Genomic DNA, 24,226 nt, shown 5'->3' with positions numbered 1-24,226 from the left:
TCACTGTTTTCAGCAACCCACAGACTGCACCATTTGCACTATTAGGAAGGGTGGAACCAGATGGATCCCCATTAGTGAAGCTCAGGGGACATCCCTAATCTGAGGCCAAGCTCCTTCTGTGCTCACAGAGTAACTTCTCTCCTGGTGGTGTGGTTTATGTTCACACATGATGCCCTAACTCTGCTCTAGCCTCATCTCTTCTATTTTTCATCCCTCACACAACATATTTTTGGTCTTTCTCCCTCCTTCAGTCTTGTATTTCCCACTTAAAACCATCATGCTTTTCTACACCTCTGTCAAAAAAAAAAACAAAAACCAACCAACCAAAAAAAAAAAAGATTATAATGCAGCTTGTATTCTGGTGATTACAGTCTGATTATTCCCTGAGGGCAGAAGAAAAGGAGGGGATGAAAGCAGGAGCCCAACTTTGTGGAAACTCAATGACCTACATTATCCTACTGAATTTTTAGTGCTCTAAGATGATTTGGAAGATTAATGTTGTCATCTGCATTTTAGAAGCTCTGACATACTTGGACGCTCTAGAGTATTTTATAAAGACTGATACAGTCATCTGCCTTAAATAAAGCAGACTTTTTACAAATAACATTTTTATAAATCTCCAACAAGCAATAATTCACAGTGAAATGTATATTTGCATGGATAGCCTTGATCCACTTGGGAAAAGAAAAAGAATTTAGTCAGAAGACTTGTACATTTCTGATATTAATATGTAGATTTAGCCTGAGAGGCAAATAATTCAGAAGTATTACTGTACTCATAATTAAAAATGAGAATACTACATTATCATTATATGGCTTACAAGCAGGAGGGGTTTTTTCTAATAATCCACAAACTCCTCTGGTGTCCCTAATACTCAGGCTTTCCCTCCCCTATTTCTGCAGCCCATCCAGATGATTTTTCTTGAGTATGGGTTCATAGTTCTTCACCCTCCTATTTTGTGAATTCCCCCTCACTTCTTTTCATTATTCCCTTGCATTACTCCAGGTGCCTGAGGCTTGGGATTGTGTCCAACCTGGATTCCTCCACATGCCCTGGGGTGGGAGGGAAGGCTCCAAACCCCTTTGCTTGACCCATCACAGGTGTCCTTGGCCATGGTCCACAAATCAACCAACTTCTTTCCCCACCTATCCCCATGCTGAAGAGAAATCTGAAGACACTCTCACTTGCAAATCTACATTAGGAGAGGAGGGATCCCAAAGAATATCCAGTTGTAAGGAAATTCATTGTGCTCCTAACATTCTTCATAATAAGACACATAGATACTTTATAGCCAGGCCTACAAAAATAATATCATCTATGCTGACTTACAGATGGGTTTTATGGATTATGAACTCAAAAAATGACATTTAAGAATCATCTTTACCCATTTTGCAGCTGATATCCTACAGGTGACCTTGCTCATGCAGCCAATTCTGGGAGCATGGCTGCTTGACAGGCAAGGAATGGGAAGGAAATTCAGAGGGATGTCTCCACCTCAGTGTCCTGGAGTCCTTTGCAAGCCTCTGTCTAGAACCATTGGTCCCTTGCTTTTTTGGAAGCTCAGCAAATTATACTCCAAATTAGGTTCACTCTGTGCTACAATGCATCTCAGCACAAAATATTTATTTTATAATTAACCAGGTCCCAAAGCTTCTGTTGATAAGCAGCTATTTTTAGAAGCCTTTTATATCAGCCTTTTTTTTTTTCTCTGTGTGCCTAAGTTTATTCTCTTTGTGGTAACTCAGGAAAGCAACAAGCTAGTTGCTAAAGCTCATTTTCTTTCAGCTACCAAAGGTGTGGGTAACTTCAGCCTCCTGATGTCTTCTAGTCCAAAATCTACCTCCAGTGCTTCCAGATTAGCTCTCAAATCTTTTTCAGAACATCCCAGACTGCTGCTGGCTCCTTACCAGCAATGGTGTGAATTTCAAGGCAGGTGGTGTTACTTTACTGTCAATTTTTTTACAGGTTTTTGCTCTCAGTGCTGAGGTTTCCAGCTACTGGGAGCATTTCCAGTAGATCCCTGTACCAAGGGTGACATTATGCAAAGACATAGCAGATGCAGCCAGCAATAGCTCTGAAAGGACCTTTATAATTTTGCCAGTGGAAACTTTGCACCCAAAGTGGTTTTGGGTTGGGTCTTGGCGTTTGTTTTTTTTTTTTTTTTATTGTTGGGTTTGTTTTTTTTTTAATCACTGAGCTGGATCTATAAACATTTGAGGCTTCAGCATTTAGAAAATCCTTCCTTCAGCATCAGATGGAAACAACTCTTTATGCAATTTCTGCTCCTGGGGTGCTGATCAGAACAATAAAAGAAAAAGGAGAGTTTCTCATTTTACAGCAGAAGAGAGTGAGTTGCATTGATTTCGTGCTAAAAGATTATTAAATTTATGTCTCAGGGGCTGATTCACACTTTGCAATCAATTTTGCAACCAATTAAGTGACTGAAAGAAAATGTTAAGGGTTGTGTACAAACCAAGTTTTTGGGAATAGCTTTCCAAGCACAGTTATGTTCTGCAATCATTATGACTTTATGACAAGAATCCTTCCTTGGTTGTACAGTCCTATCTTTAATGTCTCCTTATAACAAGCAAAAATAAATTTTCCACATTCTGGCAGCCATAACAAGCTACATGCAAGCCCTGAAAAAAATTTCAGTTAAACAGGTGTATGAGGACTTTATTAGATCTGCAGAGGTTATTGAGTTGCAGATGCAGAGGGCTTAAAAGTGAACAAACCCCAGCAACAGGGTGGGTGGTTTTTTAAGTTAAACTGCAAAGACTGTAGAGAAGTTGTGAAGTCTGAATCATAGAATTACTCAAGCTGGAAAAGACCTTCAAGATCACAGCCTTGTCAATCCCCTTTTACTCCCCAATGAACCCTGCATCTAGGGACTGGCACACACCAGCAGGCTGAGCTGGTTAGGTTTGAATCACTGTGCATAATGCTAGAGGTCAGGTTTCTTGGAGAACTTAATTTATAAAAAAATAAAATAAAATAAAAAATTAAAACTGTGATATTTACACACAAACAGAGAAACAAAAAGGTGAAAGGGAAAAAAAAAATTAAATTATTGCCAAGAGAATCTCTGCTATTGGGATATTCTGCTTCTCCTCTGATATCAAAATGACTTTCCAGGCTGCACCCCTCCAGCAAACACCTCTTGTTGGAAGAAATCAGCACATCATACCTTTTTCTGCCTTGCTTGTGTTGTGTTTTTCAAGTAGGAGGTAGCGAGGGCTTTCAGGAAGGAAGGGCAGGATCACCACTTGTACCAGTGAAGGGACAATGATGGCTCCAAATAAGTAAGGCCACCGAGATTCCTGCAAAGAGATGCAAACACCAGTCAGAAACACTCTCCCACAGTGACACGAGGAGGAAAAATGCCTTTGATGGGAAATACTCTTAACTTTTCATCATTTAACACATCGTGTCAGGAAGCAGAGTGATGGCTTCTGCCTGAGCTTAGTAAGAAATCTGGACACATCCCCCTGGGATGACTGTAGCCAAGGCAGACAGACTTCAAGCCATCCCCTGACTGCAAGACAGAGGCAGGGAAGCCTCTGCCTTCCTTTCCTTCAACCTCAACATCTATACCTGTAAAAATCTGCTATCTCTGTATACTCAAATACACACCCTACAAGTCACCCCCACTCACACTCGTGTCACTCATTAACTTCAAGAAAGAGCACAAGGCCCTTTCCATGTGTTTACTCCATGTTGTCTTAGTCTTAGCCTAATTGATCTAAATATATGTACAGATATTTGGCTCAGTACTTTAAAAATACAAAGATTCTTCCCCTTTTCTCTACTCTCATGAAACCTGGAGTACTGTGTCCAGCTCTGGAGATGGACACAGAGCTCCTGGAGAATGTCCAAAGCAGAGCCACAAAGATGCTCAGAGGGCTGGAGCAGCTCCCCTATGAAGCCAGGCTGAGGAAATTGGGGTTGTTCAGCCTGGAGAAGAGGAGGTGACCCCAGGTGACCTTATAGCAAACTTATAGCAACCTTCCAGTATCTGAAAGGGGCTACAAGAAAGCTGGGGGAGGGATTTTTGCATGGGTGTGTAGTGAGAGGACAAGGGGCAATGGTCTAAAACTTGAAGAGGGGAGATTTAGGTCAGACATTAGGAAGAAATTCTTCACTGTGTGGGTGATGAGATGCTGGGACAGGTTGTCCAGGGAAGCTGTGGCTGCCCCATCCCTGGCAGTGTCCAAGTCCAGGTTGGATGGGGCTTGGAGCAACCTGGGCTGGTGGGAGGTGTCCCTGCCCATGCAGGGGGTTGGGACTGGATGGGCTTTAAGGTCCCTTCCAATCCAACCCATTCTATGAAAACACAGTGGCTGTAGAACACTTGGTGTCACTCAGATATTTCCAACAGAAGAAAAAGAGAAAAAATTAAGTAATATGAGAGCAATTTGTCAAGACCTGCAGGGTTTGATTGCTCAGTTTTTAAAGCAGGATCACCAAAACTACCTGCAACATCCAAGAGATGGACTCATCAAGAATTTTACAGGCTTTTTTGGTTTTCTCTACTTTTTTTTGTTTGTTTGTTTGTTGTTGGGTTTTTTTGGATTTTTTTTTTCTGGGAACACCTACAGTAACAATAGGGATTATTACTGTGATCTAGTTAGACACGCCTGTGGGTGCATGACCTAGAAACCCTTGAAGTGTATCAAATGGGGTACCTGAAGTAAATAAAATCTAATTTTTCATTAGCCTACCTATGGCAAACAGCTGTTCTAGTGAGAGCAGCAGCAGGAGCCAGCCAACCACTGGGGGACCTCCAGGGAAATAAATCAGCAAAGCCTTCTATACCATGGGAAACCTCCAAGCAGAGGTTGAGGAAAAGATGGCAACAGGAAAGTTCTCCAGTTTTCTCTGTCCTGAGAGCACATATATACACTGTGAAACATTTTTTCCTCCCCTTTCTTATATCCATACACAGCTGAAAGAGATACTGAGCCTCAAGTTATTAAAAAAAAAAAAAAAAAAAAAAAGAGAATGAATGCAACAACATCAGATGTATTCATAAACTAAATCCTCTATCACTTAAGGAAAGATTAAAGCCCACCTCTATTAAACAAGCTGAAAAAATGGAAGAGACAGCCTGGTGGTGTACAAGATTTAAAAGATGTTTCCATCCTAAGGAAACCTTGAGAGTGGTGGGACATTGGATTACCTGCAGGAGGAACTAGATGAGCCACTTTGAGACAGATACCTAAGGATAACCTGAGTATGCCAGAATCAGGCCAGAAAATATTCCTGCCACCCCTTAATTGTAAATCTGTCCTTTCAAAACTTAAGTTGAGAATGCACTGGATCTTGCTTTAGAGAGAGCAATCTGTCAGAAACATGGGCTGGGGGATTTAAATTTAAATATGGGGAACAGAGAGAATGGAAACATCTTAAGGGCAGCCTCGGATAAACTGAGATGGCTGAATAATCTTAAATATGGGTTTTTTTCTTCAGTCAGATATATGGGATGTTGAGCACCCTGTACAGCCACAAATGTGCCTACTTAGCACAACCTTCCCATTTATTTGCTTTTAAAAAGTTATGAATTTTACAAAGGCAGAATTATTCCATGGATTGGCCAATATTACAGAATAGCTTAAGTGTAAAGTAAATGAGCTCAGGCTTCTGAGGAAAGCAAGAGTTTGCTTTACAGGTGAAACCAGTAAGACACCATGAATGCAGAGCTGTCTCCTCTCTACTCTGATGAAACCTGGAGTACTGGGTCCAGTTCTGGAGCCCCCAACACAAAAGGACCTGGAGCTATCAGAGAGTCCAGAGGAGGCCACAGAGATGCTGGAGATGGACTTGGCATGGAGTGATAGGACAAGGGGGAATGGTTTTAAGCTGGAAGAAAGGAGATTTAGGTCAGACATTAGGAAGAAATTCTTCACCATGAGGGTGGTGAGACCCTGGCACAGGTTTTCCAGGGAAGCTGTGGCTGCCCCATCCCTGGCAGTGTCCAAGTCCAGGTTGGATGGGGCTTGGAGCAACCTGGGCTGGTGGGAGGTGTCCCTGCCCATGCAGGGGGTTGGGACTGGATGAGCTTTAAGGTTCCTTCCAAACCAGCCCATTCTATGAAAACACAGTGGCTGTAGAACACTTGGTGTCACTCAGATATTTCCAACAGAAGAAAAAGAGAAAAAATTAAGTGATATGAGAGCAATTTGTCAAGAAGCTTTTACATCCTCAGTGAACAGAAGTCATGATTTCAGTCAGAGAGAAGCCTACAAGTAGAAAACACCCTGCAAAATCTTGGACCTGCTTTTGAATGTGAAGAAAGCAACAGAAAATTGAGCAAGATGCTTGGTGGGGAGGGGAGAGGGGAGAGTGCTGCCAGGAGGTAAGAAGTGAGGAGGAGGACACCGTGTTTGCTGCCTCCCAACTTCAACAGGAGTGACCTCTTCACGTGTATCCCCTGCAGAAATCCTCCCTGGCTGTGCTGTTCCTGGTTCAAAACTCCCACTGACTTCAATGGGAAGCACAGAAAGCTGGGAAAAAAATCCCTGGCTTGACTGAAACCAAGAAATTTTGATAAAGCCTTGAAAGAAGGGTAAGGCTGCAATGAGAGAATCCTGTTTGAAACAGCCTGAGGTTCTCCTCAGTGCTAAATTTATTAATGTGTTAAAAGGGAAATACACCCACATCCTCAACTGGAAAATTCAATTTGGCTCTAATAATTTCCCTGGAAATATGCTAATTCACACAGCCAAAACTTTCCTCCTTTTACATGCTGATGTTACTCAACTTCAAAGGAACTAAATCTACAGATAAAGTGTATTTCTGCTTACATAAATTAATGGCTGTCTTTAATGGTGTAACATTAATTAGCTGCATAATAATGCAGGTTGTAGAAGGAGCATCACAACCTGCAAATTGGGAGTGGAAGGGAGGGAAGGGGAGAAATAAAACCAGAAAGAGTGGGCTGAAGCCAAGGAATAAGTATGTCCTATTCAAAATATCCCAAAGAACTAACAGGGAAATAATAACTTCCGTGACACCTCTCCTTTTAAAGTTTATGCATGTTTCAAAAATAAATTAAATTAAAAAAACCCATACTACCTATGAGCTGACATTACTCTAAGCAGTCAAATCAGCCTCATGATATTTAGTACACTTTTTTTTATAACAGATTAGCTTTTAAAGCAAGAAAGGTGATTTCTGTAGAAGCCACACGACAGGCAGTAAAAAAGCCATTTTAAGGTTTTTTCCTAAAATCTGTTGCTTTAGCAAGGGGAAGTAATCTGCCCTCCAGTAAAGGGTAATTTCAATCAAAACACTTGCCCTCAGGAGAGCCTGAGGAGAAAGGGACAGAATAGGAGAGGTGGTCAGGCAAAAATAAAAGTGTCAGGGGGGATGGTTTCCTGTATTTCCATGGGAGGTGAATTAGGATGGAGGAGGAGAAGCTTTTCAGTTGTTCAGTGCCATTTCTGGCTGTCAGAAAGGATTCTTAACCCAGGTTTCCCTGCATGAGGACTGCTGCAGACATTTCCTCCACACCACTTTAAATATTCATTTCTGGATGAAAAGTTTCCAAGAGCCATTCTGAATAAGCCTCCACTTCATTTAGTCAGAGGAATTATGACATCCAGTGGCCACCAAGAAAAAATCAGCCTCCAAAAGCAAGATAACCTCCTGTAGCAGAGCAGATAAAGGTATTTTCTTGCTCTATTCCTCCACTTTCTAAAATCAGAAATCTGATTAGTGGTGCAATATTTTGTTTGTTGGCAGTTTCTGGTATCTGGAATAAATTGTCTACTTTAATCCTACCTTGTGATTTTACAGTTCTTTCTTCAGTTGTTACAGGACAACATCCTACCTGCTTTGTTAGTCTTTGTAGGCCTTATTTTTTTGCTGTTGAAATTATTAATTAATGCAGTTGGTTTTCTGAAATCACTGGAAGAAGCTCAAGATTTATATCCATGATTACCTTGGGATATAAATGTATCTGTTTATCTTCTGACTTGGATATTTCCTAGGCCTGTGAGTGTGACTGAAAAAAATTGGATAAATTTCTAAAATTCCCTTGCATTACAAGGAAAACTGCAGTCATTAAGCAAGGATCTTCTTATCCAGGTCCTCATATGAGCTCTGGCCAAGCCTTTTTCTGTTCTCACACTGCAAAATTATCAGTGAAACCCAGAAAAACTCCTAAGCACTTCCATGGGATTCCCAGAAACTGGAAAGCAGCAAAAAGAAATGTAGATCAAGAAAGGGAATGCAAAAACCTCCATGTGCAAACACACAAATCACTCAAGCTGCCAGAACACATCCATCCACCTGACTCAGCCCCATGGATGTGCTTTTAAAATTTTTCTGTTTGCTGCTTTTGCAAGGAACTGAGTCAAAATGTGAAGATCTGACACTTGAAGACTGCTTATTTCAAATAAAACATCTGATAAATACTCACTTGCCCAAATATTTGTGGCAGCCCCAAAACCTGCCCAGTGAAAACACCAATGCAGATGAAAATTGCTGTGACTTGGCCCAAGGAACCACGGATTTCCTTAGGAGAGATTTCACTCAAATACATGGGAAGGGCACTCAGAGAAATGCCTATGAAGGAAGGAAAAAAGTCATATATTAAGTCAAAATACCTTTTCATTATATCAACTATGCAACAAACTTCTATTGAAAGGAGCCTGAGTGCTGATCTGCTCACAAGACCAGCACAAAACCATGCAAAGAACAGAATTATATCTTACCACAGATAAAATAAATGATCTTCCCTGCATGTTTAATTATTTTGCACCATTTAATAACCATGGGGTTGAATATCTGTTACAGATCTACAGAGATGTGCATAGGCTGCTGTTTGGTGAGGAGAACCAAAAGTTACTCAGAGATGAGAATCACAAGGAAAACAGGTTTTATGTTTTAAATTTGCTCTTCCCAAAGCACAAAAAATCCCATTAGCACTGGTGCAGGCAGGGGAAAATAAAACAAATCCAATGGGTCAGACAGAGAGAGCAGACACTGTCAGATTAAGTGCTTTTTAATGAGAAGGGTATGAGCAGATTTTCTTTCTCAATACAGCTCATAGCTGCAAGGAACTCTTAATAGCAGGCATAAAAAAAAAAAGGGTCAAAGCCACAAAAAACCAAAGGCATGACCCTGGTTCATCCAGGACAATATTTACACAGCTCCAGAAGTTTGGTAGTTTTGTGGTCATCTGAGAAAAAAATTAGCAGTCAGCTCCAAAATTACCCATGAACTTCACATTGGAAGAGCCACATCCCCTTTTAAACAACCATAATTTGTTCTTACAAACATCACCAAAGCTTGCCAGAAAGGGAGTTGGGTAGGAAAAGCCTTTTCCATTGCTCAAGGAATGGAGCAATAATTACATATTTACACTGAGATATATAATAATTACATATATTACACTAAGAGCATAAAACCATCTCAATTCATCAGGTCTGTCTCCTCATTTGGTAAATATTTCTCACCATCTAGTGATACCTGAAGTTGTGGAGACCCTCACAGCAGAGGTTCTGCAAAAATATTCTGGTGCAGCAATGCCTCCACCTTTGGTTCTGAAGCCAGGAAGACCACGTTGCTAAGAGCAAATGATGATGGACCAAACCTTCCACTTAACCTTTCTAGTAGTAACAAGGCATCCAACAACTTCCAAATACAAAGCAGCAAGCTGATTTAATAATTAAGCTAAACTTTTCCAGCCAGAGGATGTTTTTGGCATGAAAATATGCTTTACCAGGGCTGGAGAAGTAAAAAGGGGGGGGAACAACCAGGGTGGACAGCAGCAGCTATGGTCCAAACAAGGGTTTTCTCCAGACATCAAGTGTTTTCTTCATCCAAGCTTCAGTCTGCTGGTTTGTCCCAGTGAAATCAGTGTGGATGGGCTGTGAAATGCCTCTTCAAAGAAAAACCCAAGTGGAGGAGAGGGGAAGGATTGGAGCAGGCATTTCAGACACAGAAGGTGTGCTAAGGGCTTACCTGCATCAACACCCATGACAACACGGCCCAGAATGAGCATTTCAAAGGACCCCACCAACAAGGAGAGGGACATCAACAAAGCAGCTGCCACTGCAAACACGTTGTTGAGCAGCAATGTACATTTCCTAAAAGGAAAAGATATTTTTTTTTTGGTAGGTAAAAGCATCACGATGGTTAAACTCTTCACCATCCAGAAATAAGGGTGTCAAACAACCACCACGGCCTTTTTGGTGTTGTGCAAAGTCCCAAAGACAACATTAAACCCAAGTGGGTAGAGTTTTAAGCCCATATCTTTAAAATCAAACATATCATGGTTAACTGGAGGGCTGCACTCCAAATGCACAGCAATTCAGCATCCTACACATCCTAAAAAACCAAATGCCACACCTGGGATTCTGTCTATGAAGAGAAACAAACCTGCCCTGGGGAAATGTCTGTGTAGGAACCAGGGAATACACTTCCAATGGTAAAAAGCTGATATAGCTACAGGTATTTTTATATTATATTTATATTATTTATATTATTTATATATTATATTTATATTTTATATTATATTTATATTATTAAAAAGACCTTGTGTCTTTTTGAGACCTTCTCAACACTGGCAGAGTGATGTCATTCTAATATTGAAATATACATTGAGGAAAATTACTTACTACTTGCAGAATTAGCTGAAAAACAGATGGGCTCACAAGTGACAAAAATCAACCCTTTTTCAAAAGTTGTTGAAAATAAAAATTTATGAATAAACTAATAAAAAAGATTTACCTTTTTTTTTCCCCCCACTCTTACTTTGTTTCATCCCATAGAAGTCAAATGAGATGGAAAAAAAAAAACCCACTGATTTCAAAGAAAATAATATTTCTTATGGAAAATTATTACTTTGTCAAAAAAGAACCCAAAACCACAAAAAGTCACAAAAACATATTTTAAAAATTCAGAACATCTCGATTTCTCCTTCTCACTACACCAAAACCTGTATTTCTGATCTTTTACATCTTTCAGAACTTCCTGCTCAAGTCTGAGGGACTCGGGGAAGTGAGCTGGAGGCCTCCAACTTCTGCAGAAGGAAACACTTGGGAAAAGAAATTTTATGTAGAGTTTCTTGGGCCTTTGACAATCAGTTTCAAGCACTGACATCCAAGGCCTCATTTCCTGAAGATAAGGAAGAAGAGTGGTTTAGTGATGTGAGACCAATAACTCTGCTGTGATGATTCTCCACTGAAAGATGAAGCAGAAAACTCAGAGCTCAGAGAATCACTGCTACCTTATACATATCCCTCAAAAAAGGTGGATTTAAGTGGCTTTTTGCTAAATTAGAGCCTGCAGGTGCAATGATGGAGAAGCCATTATCAGCCTTGCAAATGACTGAAGAGTTTCTTCTGGCTCCCAGGCAGAGTTCTTGGGGTATGTGCTGAGTATGTGGTGGCTTCTCTATAGCACATCACAAAGAAAAGTCTGCCTTGCCTTGCTTCTAATCAAACACAAGACAAAAGACCAGAATTTTCACAATTTTGGGGCATCAGACCCTCTCTGTTTGCCACCCATGGGTCAGTCTCACTTAACTGCACAGAGTAAAGCAATGGAGCTTCAGCTTTGCCAGGTTTTGCAGTAAAATAATCAAGCACAGTCTTGTTCTGGCTCTAGAGGTCCAATGTGCTACCAAAACCTCCAGTTTCACTCCAAACATTGGAAGGAAAAGGGAAAAAATATTATTTGAAAACAAATTTACCTAGAGATAAACAAGCACTGATGATGTAAATGATGAGGAATCCACCAACTTTGACAGCAAATGTCACAGGCTGAGGATGCACTATTTGGATTAAAATACCACTGAAGTGGGATAAATTTTTTTTTAGTCTCTGTATATTGTAATTTCCATTCAAAAGAGGAGGGATAATTAAAAAAGTTGTCTACATTCCTCAAACACTCTTCTTTCCTATGGCAAAACTTGGTCAAATACTGCATTGTATCATGCAGGGAAGAGCAAACACAAGCTTCAACCTCTTTTAATTTTTCAAACTGGATTTTAAGTTGACACAAGGAAGGAAAAATTGGATTTTTTTTTTTTTTTTAATTACCATACGACCACAAATGTTGCTGAGAAGCAATGAGCCATGTTGATGGCTTTACAGTAAGATACTCAGCAGACTCATGAGACAGGAATCTGCCAATCCTTTGTGAAATCTTTCCTATTTGATGGTATTTTCCTTTTACACCCTTGACAATTCAACCTCCTTGACACCTCAGAGCAAATGGCTTCTGTGATTCAAATGATGCACAGGAAAGCCAGAGAGAAAGGTATTAATATTATTCATTGAAATCTGGAACTCTGAGAAATTCCTTTTCACAATTTGAAGACGTTTAAATTTGCATTCAGGTGAAGATGGGATTTTTTTGTTGTTGCTGTTTTTTTTTAAAATTTTGGTTTTGTTTCTTATTTTTCGTTTTTCTGTTGGTTGTGTTTGCTTTTTGTTTTTTTAATAAATGTAAAGCCTCCCAGAGAGAGCAAGTGAGGAACTGCTTTAGAAACCAGAATTTTCCCCCGTCCACTTACCGCCCAAAGAACTTCACAATTGGGGTGACAATGATGGCACCCACGAGGCCACCAATGGCAAAAATAGAAACAGTTATGGACCAGAGGAGAGTCAGAGTGCTCTGATCCACTGAGAAGCCATATCTTCTTTCCCAAGTTTCATTGTAAAACTTCTTGATATACTGAAAGAAAACACATCACAACACTTGTGAAAATCACTCATCAAGAACACAACTGATAGGAACAGAATTAAAAAAAAAAAAACAGAGTAGCTTGCTTGAGGGAATCCCCCTTCTTCTTCCACTTAAAGCCTCCTTATGGTTAACTACCTGCAAGTCATAAAGTAGGGAAGAACCCAGTAAAGATGGATGTAGAAGAGGCTTATAAAAAAGAAACTCATATAAAGCAAAGCTTTTAGGTGGTCAGTACATTCACACCAGTTTGTTTCAGCCTTCCTGTTTACACAGGCACAAAAACCAACCTTGTGGAGTTCAATGGGGCCAAGGTCCTGAAGCTGGGCCAAACCCAAGAAAAATTACACCCTGTGGAAAGGGCTTGGAGGGTTTTGGTTGATGAGAAGCTCAACAAGAGCCAGCAATGTGCAATCTGCATCTCTCCTGTGGGGATGGGCTGAGAGAGTTGGGGCTGTTCAGCCTGGAGAAGAGGAGGCTCCAGGGAGACCTTAGAGTGGCTTTCCAGTACCCTAAGGGGATGCAGGAAAGCTGGGATGGGGCTTTTCACATGGAGTGATAGGACAAGGGGGGATGGTTTTAAGCTGGAAGAAAGGAGATTTAGGTCAGACATCAGGAAGAAATTCTTTCCTGTGAGGGTGGTGAGATGCTGGGACAGGTTGTCCAGGGAAGTTGTGGCTGCCCCATCCCTGGCAGTGTCCAAGTCCAGGTTGGATGGGGCTTGGAGCAACCTGGGCTGGTGGGAGGTGTCCCTGCCCATGCAGGGGGTTGGTACTGGATGAGCTTTGAGGTCCTTGAGTGCATCTGCAGGGTTACATCTGGCACAGAGGCAACAGAGCAGTGGATCCACACAACTCCCAGATTACCATAGGATGGAGGAGTACCACAGGAGTGGTTGGTTTCTACTAAAATTCTTCATATGCTGGGAGTTCAGAAATATTCCAAAATACTTTTAGACCTTAACAACTGGAAAGATGGCTCTGAAGATATTGAACAGTGTTTTTTTTGATAATTATTGCCTGTGCAGGGGGGTTGGGACTGGATGAGCTTTAAGGTCCCTTCCAACCCAACCCATTCTGTGATTCTATGCTTTCAGGCCCAATTGGAATTTAGGCAGAGAACATGGCTGGGGTTGGAAGGAGATGTAGAGCCCATCTTTGTCCAACCTTCCAGCTCAAGTAGGGCCACTTAGAGGAGCTGCCCAGGACTGTGTCTGCAGTGTTTGAATATCAAGAAGGAGGGAAGAGGCTCCCCAGCATCGTGCCCCCTGCTCTGGGCAGAGTCCTGAACATCAGCTGAGCTCTGCTCACTGTTCACACACATCCTCAGCCTCAGGTGTCTTCCCTCATCCTGGTGGAACAGATTTTTGGACAAGGTAACCAAAGAGGCACTTTGGTTGCCATGACTTTTAATCACAGAACAAGCAATAAAAGTGTAAATGCCAACTACTCGTAGTCAATTTGTGGAGTCACCCATCAGCCTTCATCAGAACCTGATTTTAAGAGCAAAGTTTTCCTACTTTTGGATGGATCTATAGTGCCAATAACTTGAGGAGGCTCCAGTAAGAAAGTAGAGGAAAAAAAAAGGCTTGAAGAAACTGGTGAATTAGCAAAAAAAAAGCAAAGATAGGAGAGGAAGGGAGCTGCAACCATATTCCTGGCAGATGACAACGTGATTGGCATCTAGAGAAGAGTTTGGCTTCTCTTAGAGGACACAGCATCAAGAGACATGGGTTTTGACAAGTTTGGGGGTTTTTTGGGAGGTTCAAAGTAATTTAGGAAATTCCCTGAAAAATTTTTAAAGATATTTTACAAGTGAGGAATCCTTTTAGCAAACCATCACACTCTGCTCACCACGAGGCAACATTTATCAGCTCTATTTTGTGTTTCAGTCCTGGAATGCAGATGCTCAAAATTAAGTGCCTTTCACCAGCTTGTTCCTCCAAAAGGGACAGTATTGTAAAAGTGAGTGATTCTACAAATACTTTAGAATTTGTATTCTACAAATACTTTTATAATGCCAGGGGAAAAAAAAAAAAAAAAAAAAAAAAAAAAAAAAGAGTGAATTAGCATTCATGGTTTGAGGGAAGATTTATTTATGACACTGCCAAACCTGGCAGCCATACAAAAATCAAGGAACTACTAAGCTAAGCAATGAAAGGTAACATTTTTCTCCCAAAGAACTATTAAGCCAAGATAAATAATTGTTTGAGGAGGGAGGCAAGAGCTGGCAGCTGTTGGTTTGATAGGGATAAAAGATGGGGATGGGGATAAAAAGAAATACAACCCACAGTATCCGTCAAAAAGAGCAAGTTGTCTGACACTGTTTAAATTAAGAATTCTAAATCACTTTTCTAAGAAGAGCTTCTTCCCATCAGATTGACCTCAGCTGCTTTCTGGACAAAGTTCAGGCTGCTAAACAAGGTAAACAATTTTTCATTAAAGATGTATGTATCAAACATGAAATCAGACACCTAAGATCCTGGTAGGAATCTGCCAGACAAGCTGCTTCTCTTAAGAAATGAAAACCTGAGAGGGATCTTCTAACTCTTCCATCTCCCAAAGGGAAGTTTGATTTCCTTAAGGGACTCCCATAAGGGCCCTTCAATGGTGTTTTTTGGAAGTCCAAGTGCCCCTGGAGTTTCTGGAGAACTCCAAAAGATACCTGAGCCATGGTTCCTCCTTTGCAAACCCCATCCCAGCTCTTCCTCCAGTTTTCACTTTTCTGCTATAGTTTCTGCTAGTTTTTCAGGTAGAAATAGCTCCTCCTCAGCATTTATGTTCCAAGTTTTTCCCCTAAAAACTATGGTTTTCTTGAACTCAAATTAACCCACTCAACCTCTCTCTGTTACTGAGGCTGTTTAACAAGAAGATGAACTGTGATATGAAGCCTGTATTTTGAGTTATTTTTTTTCAGTCTTGAACAAATGTGAAGGTTTTTTGGCAACCTGGCACGAAGTTATCACTGATTTTATTCCATATCTGCACTGACATTTCAGCTTCTCCAATACATCCCCTATAAAGGATGTTCCAGCATGGGACTTCCTCAGACTTTTCCAATCCAAAACTTTAATCTGTGTTTCTTGCTCTGTCCTTGTATTTCTCCTTGTACTGTCTTCATTCTAACAAGGATAGATATCTTCTTGTGCCCTGAATTAAAAGGAAGACAGGAATATTTCTCCCATCATATCTTATGTGTTTCTATACAAACAGACAGAAAAAAACCCCCAAACAAATAAACAAAGCAAAACAAATAATAAAAAAAAAAACCAACCAAAAAAAAAAAAAAAAAAAATCAAGCCAAGAAAGAAAAAAAAGTTCATTTGCTACGTGGAAATCTCAAAGTAAACTTCCAAATGAATCAGAAAAAAAATATTAAATAAAGTTAAACAAAAAATAAGTAAATGAATCCATCGGATTTGAATCCATTGAATTCTGTGGAAAGGTTCCTTTGGGATTTTATTCCATTGCTGGAACACTGCTAGCAGCATAAAGACAAAAATTTTAGCCCCTAACTGAAGCCTACAAGGAGTGGAAGCTGACTGGTACCAGTTTCTTGTCTTCTACTGCCCCAGTTCATTAGGGCAGCAGTGCTAAGGTGGGAAATCTAAGAGGAATATAAAGGATATGTATATAAATACCAGGGTTATATTTGAATTTTAAGGAAATAATTTTCCTTGTCTCTTTAACTGCAAAGGGCAGAGATGAGCCCTTTAATAGAGAAAAAAAATTACCTTACCCATAGTGATGAGGGGCATCACAAAGAGTGAAAACCACTGAACCAGCTGCCACAGCTGGCTGCACATTTTTGTAATAGTCTCAATTTCCCCATCTCAGCTCTCAAAGGGATGAAGAGCTGCAGCTGCCCCTGGGAAGGGGACAACATTTCATGACTTGGCTTCCCAGAGCAGAAAGAGCATCATTGTTCCACAGACCTTCCCCACAGTTTTTCCATGAAATGAGCTGTTAAAAAATTCAGCTCAGAAAAAAAAAACACAGCTTCAAACTGAGCTCCATGTAAATCATTTGTCTTCCTGCTGCCAAATGCTCCCATCCATTTTTAGTTAATTCTGATAACTCTTTGAACAAGGCCATGGAAAGTTCTACCTGAGCTTCTCGTGGGGCCAATTCACCTGTGATGCTCTTTCCCACAGAAAGGGGTGTGGGAAAGGATCTCAGCTCTGGGCAGAGCTGGAGAAGTTTATTCCCCTCCTTTGTAACAAAAAGGAAGCTGGACTGACTCTACCTTACCAGATGACCTGCAGTAAAGTTCACCTGTGAGAACTCTGGGGCTTTTCCACTGCTATTTGAGGAGCTGGCACAACTTCCATCACCAAAAGGAAATGTACACAAGAATTTACAAACAGTTCTTCAACCTTTCAGTCTGAAGTGAGCTTCTCTCACTCCAGCTGGCATCGTGCTGCTGTGTGTGGTTGCAGGATCCTGGAAACATCTCACCTCTTATTTAAGAGACATCACAAAACATTTTTTCAACACCTTCCCAAGCATTGTACACTAACTAACACTGGAGGAACTTTAGATATCAAAAGGAATTAGACTGAAGACGGGCAGAAGATATCCAACATCCTACAGAGAGATCCTCATACCATGCAGACCACGTGTCAGGAGAAAAAAAGTTATTTGCCCAACCAAGTTTATAGGTGATTGCATCTTTTAGGAATTAGCACACTCTCAATGTAATCTCTGAAAAGAGTGCTCTTGATCTACAGCTGGGAGCTGCTCCTCTTTTCTTTTCCTGGCACCTCCATCCTGTAGTCAGCCTGCAGCAACCTGATTCAATGACATTTGGGGAAAGAAAGATGGGGAAAAGGTTTCTTTTTTGTGCTCCAGGAAGCACAGCTTTGGGACAGTTTGTTCCACATTGACTACAAGCAGAACCCAGACTCTTTCCTTCACCCTGGTCCCTGCAACTGCAGGGACAGGGATGGGCAGGTGGCTTCTCCAAGGCAAACAGATGACAAAGATAAATCCTGGAGTTAAAATTAGGGTCAGACTTGGTCACACTTGGGTCACATTTGGTATTTTGTTCTTGAACTAGACACCTGTCAAGTCCTTGCCACTAGGACTACTCCTTAGCTGCAGCTCATGCATGGCTTAAGATGAATAAGAAAGACAAGAAGTTCTCAGTCAGAGACCCCATGATGGAAAAGGGCAGACTCCTTGCATACCTGCCAACAGTATGACAAAAAAAAAAAGATGATCCAGGGGCTGGAATATCTCTGGTACAAGGGGAGGCTGAAGGAACTGGGATTGTTCAGCCTGGAGAAGACTCAAGGGGGACTTTATGGCTGCATTCAAGGACTTGAAGGGAACCTACAGGAAGCCTGGAGAGGGACTTTTCACACCAGTGTCCAGAAATGGTTTCAAACTGAAGAAGAAGAGGTTTAGACTGGATCTTAGGAAGAATTCTTTAGTACAAGGGTGGTGAGACTCTGGAACAGATTGTCCAGAGAAGCTGGGGCTGCCCCATCCCTGGAGGTGTTCAAGGCCAGGCTGGATGAGGCTTGGAGCATCCTTGTCTGGATGAGAGGTGTCCCTGCCCATGGCAGGAGGGTTGGAGCAGATGAGCTCTAAGGTCCCTTCCAACCTCAGCCATTCTATGATTCTATGATCATCAGCATGGTGCCCAGTTTCAGTCTAAAACCAATAGTAGAGATCTGGAGCACAAATGGAGAATTTTGGAAATGTTACTGACCACAACACCTGGAATCTTCATCACGTTGTGGTTGCACCATCAACCTCTTCACCTGCTGTCTGGTCACCTCTACAATCTACCAGACAGCTCAGACCTAAGTCTCTGAGTGCTGTCATTTCCTATCATCCTCTCTTTCCTCTACCCCTGCAGAAAGTGACAGGAGAGCTCTGGTCACCAGGACAGCCAATTTTTTAAATTGCACTTTAAAGGTTAGAAATGGAATCATTCTGCCTGCTCTGCTGACAGTACAGATATCTACCAGCAGGACAAGCAACACCAGAGCTCACAGAACATCTTCCTGCTTGGTTCTTCTAAGCCATGTTTACCATCTGATGGCTGCAAAGTGAAGTGATGCCCACCCAGCCATGTAATGCCAAAATAAATGTCTAATTTGTCCAACCCTGTGTTACTGGTGTAAAAATTACCTTCAAGAAAATTCCCAGCAGTTACAAAGGGAGCAATTAAAACTTCTGATAGAGTGAGTCCCTTTCTAGTCCTTTGGGTCCTCAAATAAAATACATGTGAGAAACCTAATTTTTATTAAAAAATATTCTTTTTTTATTTGCATAAATATTGCATTCATTTTTGGGAGTACCAACCTCTTCAGGTGAAAACCTAACTAGTAAAATATTTCCATAAAAGGAGGAGCTTAGCTTTGGAAATGAGGTATTTTGAAATAGAATTTCAACAGTTAGTTCCCAAAATTTACTATATACATTTCTGACACTCCCCTGACCTGCTCACTGCTACAATCAAGAGGCTTTCCAGACCCTGGAAAACCAGAAAGGTTCAGATTTCCATTTGTGGCAAGTGATCTTTTCCTGAAATCTCTCCAAACACTGCACATGGATTTCAGAGTACTCTGTTGATCAAACCTATTCCATGTGTTGTAGCCAACAGATGGTGACCAGAGCACTTGGGAATCAGAACCAAACACAGCATCACCACAAAACATTATTTAAGAGGAAAGGATTATTTATTATATCAGTACTGTGAGAATGAAATGTTGTCCAAGCCTCAAGAACTGAAAAACGTGACCAGGAATTGCTGGTCAAACACCAAACACCCAGTAGTCAGAATAACAGATTATTCTGGTGTTAAAATACCAGAAAAAGGTATCAAAAATCCCTTTTGAGACACAAGTGTGCCAGAAGTCTGGGCTTGGGGAGAGTTAAGAAGCAAATCACATGCAGCCACTCACCCCAACATTTCATTTCCTCACAGCTACTGAATTTATGCAAAAAACCTCGCAGGCAGCAGAAAGAAGCTTCCAGGCAAAGGAAAGTTTTTCAACTTAAAAGAGGTTAAAAAGGATTTAGCCTCTCCTACACCCTCAGGTGGATTATTCAAGCAGGATGCTGAGGAGCCCACATTGCCTGGACAAGGCTGCCCTCTGCTGATAGGAAATTCCAGATTTATTCCATCACTTACCACTGCGGGAGCATTCACCACCGAGAGGTTGTAGCCGTAGAGAAAAGACGACCCAAAAGCACCAGTTAGAGAGGCTACAATAAGACTCCCAGACCAATTCTGAAAAAAAAAAAAAAAAAAATCAAAATAAAAAGACAAAGAAAAGATGCAGCTGCTCTTAGTATGCTTTCAATTAGCAGACCCCAGGTTTTACAACACCCCTGGTGCTCCCTTGCACAGCTCCTGCAGGCAGAGTCGTGTCCTGAAACACTTCACAGACCCACAGAAAGTCAGGGCTTGGAAGGGACATTGAAAGATCATCGATTCCAACCCCCCCTGCCAAAGCAAATCACCCAGGGCAGCCCCAGAGGGACACAACCAGGTGGGGTTTGAATGTCTCCAGAGGAGGAGACTCCACAACATCCCTGGGCTCCCTCACAGTGGAATTTTTTCTTTATATTGATGTGGAACCTCCTATGCTCCAGCTTGCATCTGTTACCCCTTGTCCTATCATTGGACACAACTAAGAGCCTGGCTCCATCCTCCTGACACTCACCTTTTATTTATAAACATTAATGAGGTTGCCCCTCAGTCTCCTCTTCTCCAAGCTGCAGACCCCTCAGTGTTTCCTCACCAGGGAGATGTTCCACTCCCTCAGCCATCTTGGTTGCTCTGCACTGGACTCTCAAGCATTTCCCTCTCCTCCTGGAACTGAGGGGCCCAAAATTGGACACAGTTTTCCAGGTGCAGCCTCACTAGGGCAGAGTAGAGGGGAAGGAGAAACTCCTGACCACCCCCTTCCAATGCAACCCAGGATGCCATTGGCCTTCTTGACCACAGGAGCACATTGCTGCAACCCCAGAAACTGAATCTGAACTGGCAGCATCTCAGTTAACATTTACCAAGATGTAAGTGAGCCTCTGAACTTCCTCACAGATTTGTCTTGCAAGCATCCCATCAGTGCCCACAGCAAAAAGCAAAATGCTGGAGAAACACAGTTTCAGCAGAGGAAAGTGTTGGCAACATCATTAAAACCCCAAAGCCACCAACAATACCTATCTGATGCAACAGGGCTGTGTGTAGGCCTGACCTAAGTGACAGCCTGGCAGATGGTGTGCACCCCACTCCCATGAGTATAAGGATTAGTGAACCTGTGTCCCCCCCAAAAAAGGTAAATTGTGTCTCCAAACTAGGTTTTGGGACCCAAAAGCAAGTTTCTAACAGTCACACACACAAACACTACAGTGGAGATGACATTTGCCCTTTTTGCCCAGTGACACAAATGTAACTCCCCCTTCTCACCTTCTCCTGCCACCCCCCTGCCCTTGTTTTTAGCCCACCTCTGACACTTTAGTCTTCTGTGCCAGCTTTGAATAAAAGTAGGTCTGCTCAGATACTGGGGTTCAGGATAAAGGACTGCATTTCAAAGTCCTTTTCACCTTCCCCAGCATCACCTCCTGCCACTCAGCCCTCCTGATGGATTACAGAGTGCCAGAAGTGATCATTGCCCTTCCCAAGAGATGTAAAAATCTGTGGTTTGATGGCTGGTCAGTTGTGAACATTGTGTTGTAGATCATGGAAGAGAACTCACCTTTCTTGACTTCTGAACATGATAAAGTAAAAGGCTTTACAATGTGTTTTAAATATTTTGCTTTAAAACCCCACTCCACTAACAATCTGGAATGTCAGGCACAGCTCACTATCATTTATTTTTTTTTTCCCCAGGCTCACTGAAGCCTTTCAAAAGGAGAAAAATGTGCTTCAGCAGGCCTAATGAACTCAGCTTCATTGATCTCACTTCTAGCAGACACAAGAGGTTAGTGTTCCCTTTGGAAAATGAAGATTTGGAGCATGAACCAGGCTTGTGTAGCTAGCACGGGGCATCCCAGTGGCAATGATGCACCAGAAGGAGCTCCACCAGCCTCAGGAGGGACAGAGCTGGCCAAAGGAACACTCTGGGGTTGGTAGCCAGAGCTCACATTTCCACACTCTCATCCCAGCCTCTTTTTGCTCCATTAAGAAGGGATGAAGCATCCAGGTAGGAGGGAAGGGACCACAGCGTGCCTGGGGTCTGCCACGCTCCCCAGCTGCCACTCCTAAGGGTTCAAAGCATTCCCCGTGGGAAACCCGAGCAGTTTTAACTTCTCCCACGTGATGTGGGAACTTTTGAAGAGATTACACAGTTCATTACCCAGCTTGTTTTCAGTCAGGTCAGAAGGAAATGTACGGGGAGGGAAAAAGCCCCGCGCAAGAAACGGATCCTGTGGAGTTCATTACATCAGCCAAATGCAATTTGCTTCTTCAAATGAACCCACCACACAGGCACAAAGCCTTGCACCATTACTTTGCTAGTGAGAAACAGAAATTTTGATGCAAGCTTTTATTAAATTTGTGGTGATTCCACCTCCTATTAGGTGCCCATTATTTCTCCACTGTGCACAAGCTTTCCTGCACTTAGGAGGGAGTGATGCTGCTCTGAATTAATGACTCTCAGAAGGTTCCTGGAGGTCTCCCATGCTGCTCCCAGTGAGTTCACAACTCCTAAGCACAAATTCCCAAGTTCTACGGGATAATCTTGATGCAATATTCCTAGGGGGCTCTGCTCCAACAGCATTTGGCCTATGAGAAAAATCCTGCAAGCAAAGTTATCCAGACCATATATGTAAAAACCCCAGTGAATGCTTAAACCTTTCAGCAGAATTGCATTGCATGCATGTGAGGCTAAGTGGAAGATCATGCAGGACAACTCACAGAAGTGCTGCCAAATTAGAGAAAAAAACCCGTGTCTGCTTTGTTTTCAAGAGCTGGGAATAGCCCCAGCTCAAAGGCTACCAAGAATGCTGAAAGCATAGAGCCTGCTGGAGAAAATCTCAGACTTACCTGATTCAGGGTTTAAAGTTCTTGGAATACAAACTTCAACTTCTCCATGACCTGTCTCCTCACACACTATTTTAAATATTTGCTCAGGCTTCAGCAATGCCAGATAAAAGAAGAAAGGACAATGAAGCAAGAACACACACGCACGCAGAAATCAAACTCTTGCTCAGAAAAATATTAACCCTGTGGCAACGTTAGCAAAAGGAAAGGGGGAAAGAGGTGATTTACAGTGACAGGGAAATGAAAAAGGCCACCACGCCTCCCTCATAGGTGTTCCTTGGCTTCACCTGTGCCCATGGATCGCTGCCAGGGCAACACAGGGACAGGAAAGTGTGACCGAAGGTTAGAACGCCCTTCCTCACATCAAAACCCAACCGCAGGCAAACGTAAGGAAGCTTCGATGCTCTTTAAACGCTTTCTGACCAGACTTTCTACAGCTCCGGATTTCGGACCACCTTAACCTATACCCTTCACGCCATCCAGCTTTAGGAAATCACCCAATACCCGAGCGAGCAACCCCGGGGCACGGCTCCGCCTCAAGCCGGGCGCTGCCGGCAGCTCTGCCCGTGGGCACCGCGCTCCCCGGGGCTGCTCAGACCCTCGGGGTGGTCAGGAGAAGAAGGGAACCTCCCCATCCCCTTTCCCCTGGGTCTCCCCTTGCCCTGAGGATTCTCCGGGAGGGCTGGAGCGGTACAGCCGGACGCGCCCCCGCCTTGCCCCGCATCCCCGTGGGGGGGGAACGGGGGAGGGAGAGAGGTGCTCTCCCCGTCGGGGCTCACACCGGTTTCGGGCGCTGCCCTCCCCTCCTGTCCTCTGGGTCCTGGCTTGGCTGCCGCGTTTTTTTTTTTAGCTTTACCCCCGCCGGCCTTTCCTCCACCCGCACACCCACAACTTTCCAAGAGGGAAAAAGAGCCGCCGCAGTCCTGAGCTTCAGGGGGAGCAGCGGGGGATTCTCTCCGGCTCCTCCGCCCCCAGCCTCATTTCCCCTCCCTTCCCACGACGCTGCCAAACGACCCCAAATCTTTTCCCCCCTCCCCCCCGTCCAGTTAATCATCCCCGAGGTGCGGGCAAGCGCAGGCCGAGCTCCCCTCCCTCTGCCCCGGGCTGGCTGCCCGCCTCCCCGCCGCTCACCCACGGGCACTCCCAAAACAACACCCTACCTCCATCTCTCCCCCCCCACCCCACCCACCCTCCGCGCAACTTACGCTTTTGCTTGCGCGGCTGCTGCCACCACCGCCCCCCTCAGTCACCGCAGCCTCCACCAGCGTGGCCGCCTCCGGCTCCGCCGCTCGGTCCATATCGCTGCCGCACGGGCGCAGAGCCCGCGCATCTCCGCCGAGCAGCGCGCAGGGAGGGGCGGCTGCTGGGGGAGGCGGCAGCGGGAGGACAAGGGGGGACACACAGCCACGACACGATATATAGCTTGCCCCGTTTGGCAAGAGGACATCGCCCCCCGCGGGGCGTGGGTGGGTGGGTGGGTGGGTGGGAAGGAGAGAGAGGCAGTGCCTGGCACCCGCCTTGGGGGCTG

The 24,226-nt window shown here is 43.1% G+C and overlaps 1 protein-coding gene and 1 long non-coding RNA gene across 7 annotated transcripts in view; both read right to left on the bottom strand.

Moving 5' to 3' along the window:
• LOC139796177 (uncharacterized) overlaps nt 1–24,226 on the bottom strand; it is a 110,949-nt gene that overhangs the window by 49,612 nt on the left and 37,111 nt on the right. The gene's annotated exons all lie outside the window — the stretch shown is intronic.
• The window catches only part of SLC2A9 (solute carrier family 2 member 9), a 100,709-nt gene that overhangs the window by 49,612 nt on the left and 26,871 nt on the right, over nt 1–24,226 (bottom strand). For 3 of the 6 annotated variants that reach the window (XM_071743960.1, XM_071743961.1, XM_071743962.1), the window contains exons 1-6: nt 23,904–24,097; nt 19,843–19,941; nt 12,527–12,687; nt 9,970–10,094; nt 8,423–8,568; nt 3,188–3,320 (exon numbers count right to left, since the gene is read on the bottom strand). In XM_071743960.1, coding sequence (XP_071600061.1) covers nt 3,188–3,320; nt 8,423–8,568; nt 9,970–10,094; nt 12,527–12,687; nt 19,843–19,941; nt 23,904–23,996 — 757 coding nt within the window. In that variant the 5' untranslated portion in view covers nt 23,997–24,097. Of the gene's footprint in view, nt 1–3,187; nt 3,321–8,422; nt 8,569–9,969; nt 10,095–12,526; nt 12,688–19,842; nt 19,942–23,903; nt 24,098–24,226 lie in introns of those variants that run through there. The other 3 variants (XM_071743964.1, XM_071743965.1, XM_071743963.1) reach the window with 1 other exon arrangement.

The sequence above is a fragment of the Heliangelus exortis genome, chromosome 4, assembly GCF_036169615.1.
Source record: "Heliangelus exortis chromosome 4, bHelExo1.hap1, whole genome shotgun sequence".
NCBI lineage: Eukaryota > Metazoa > Chordata > Aves > Apodiformes > Trochilidae > Heliangelus > Heliangelus exortis.
This window is presented reverse-complemented; position numbering and strand designations above follow the sequence as displayed.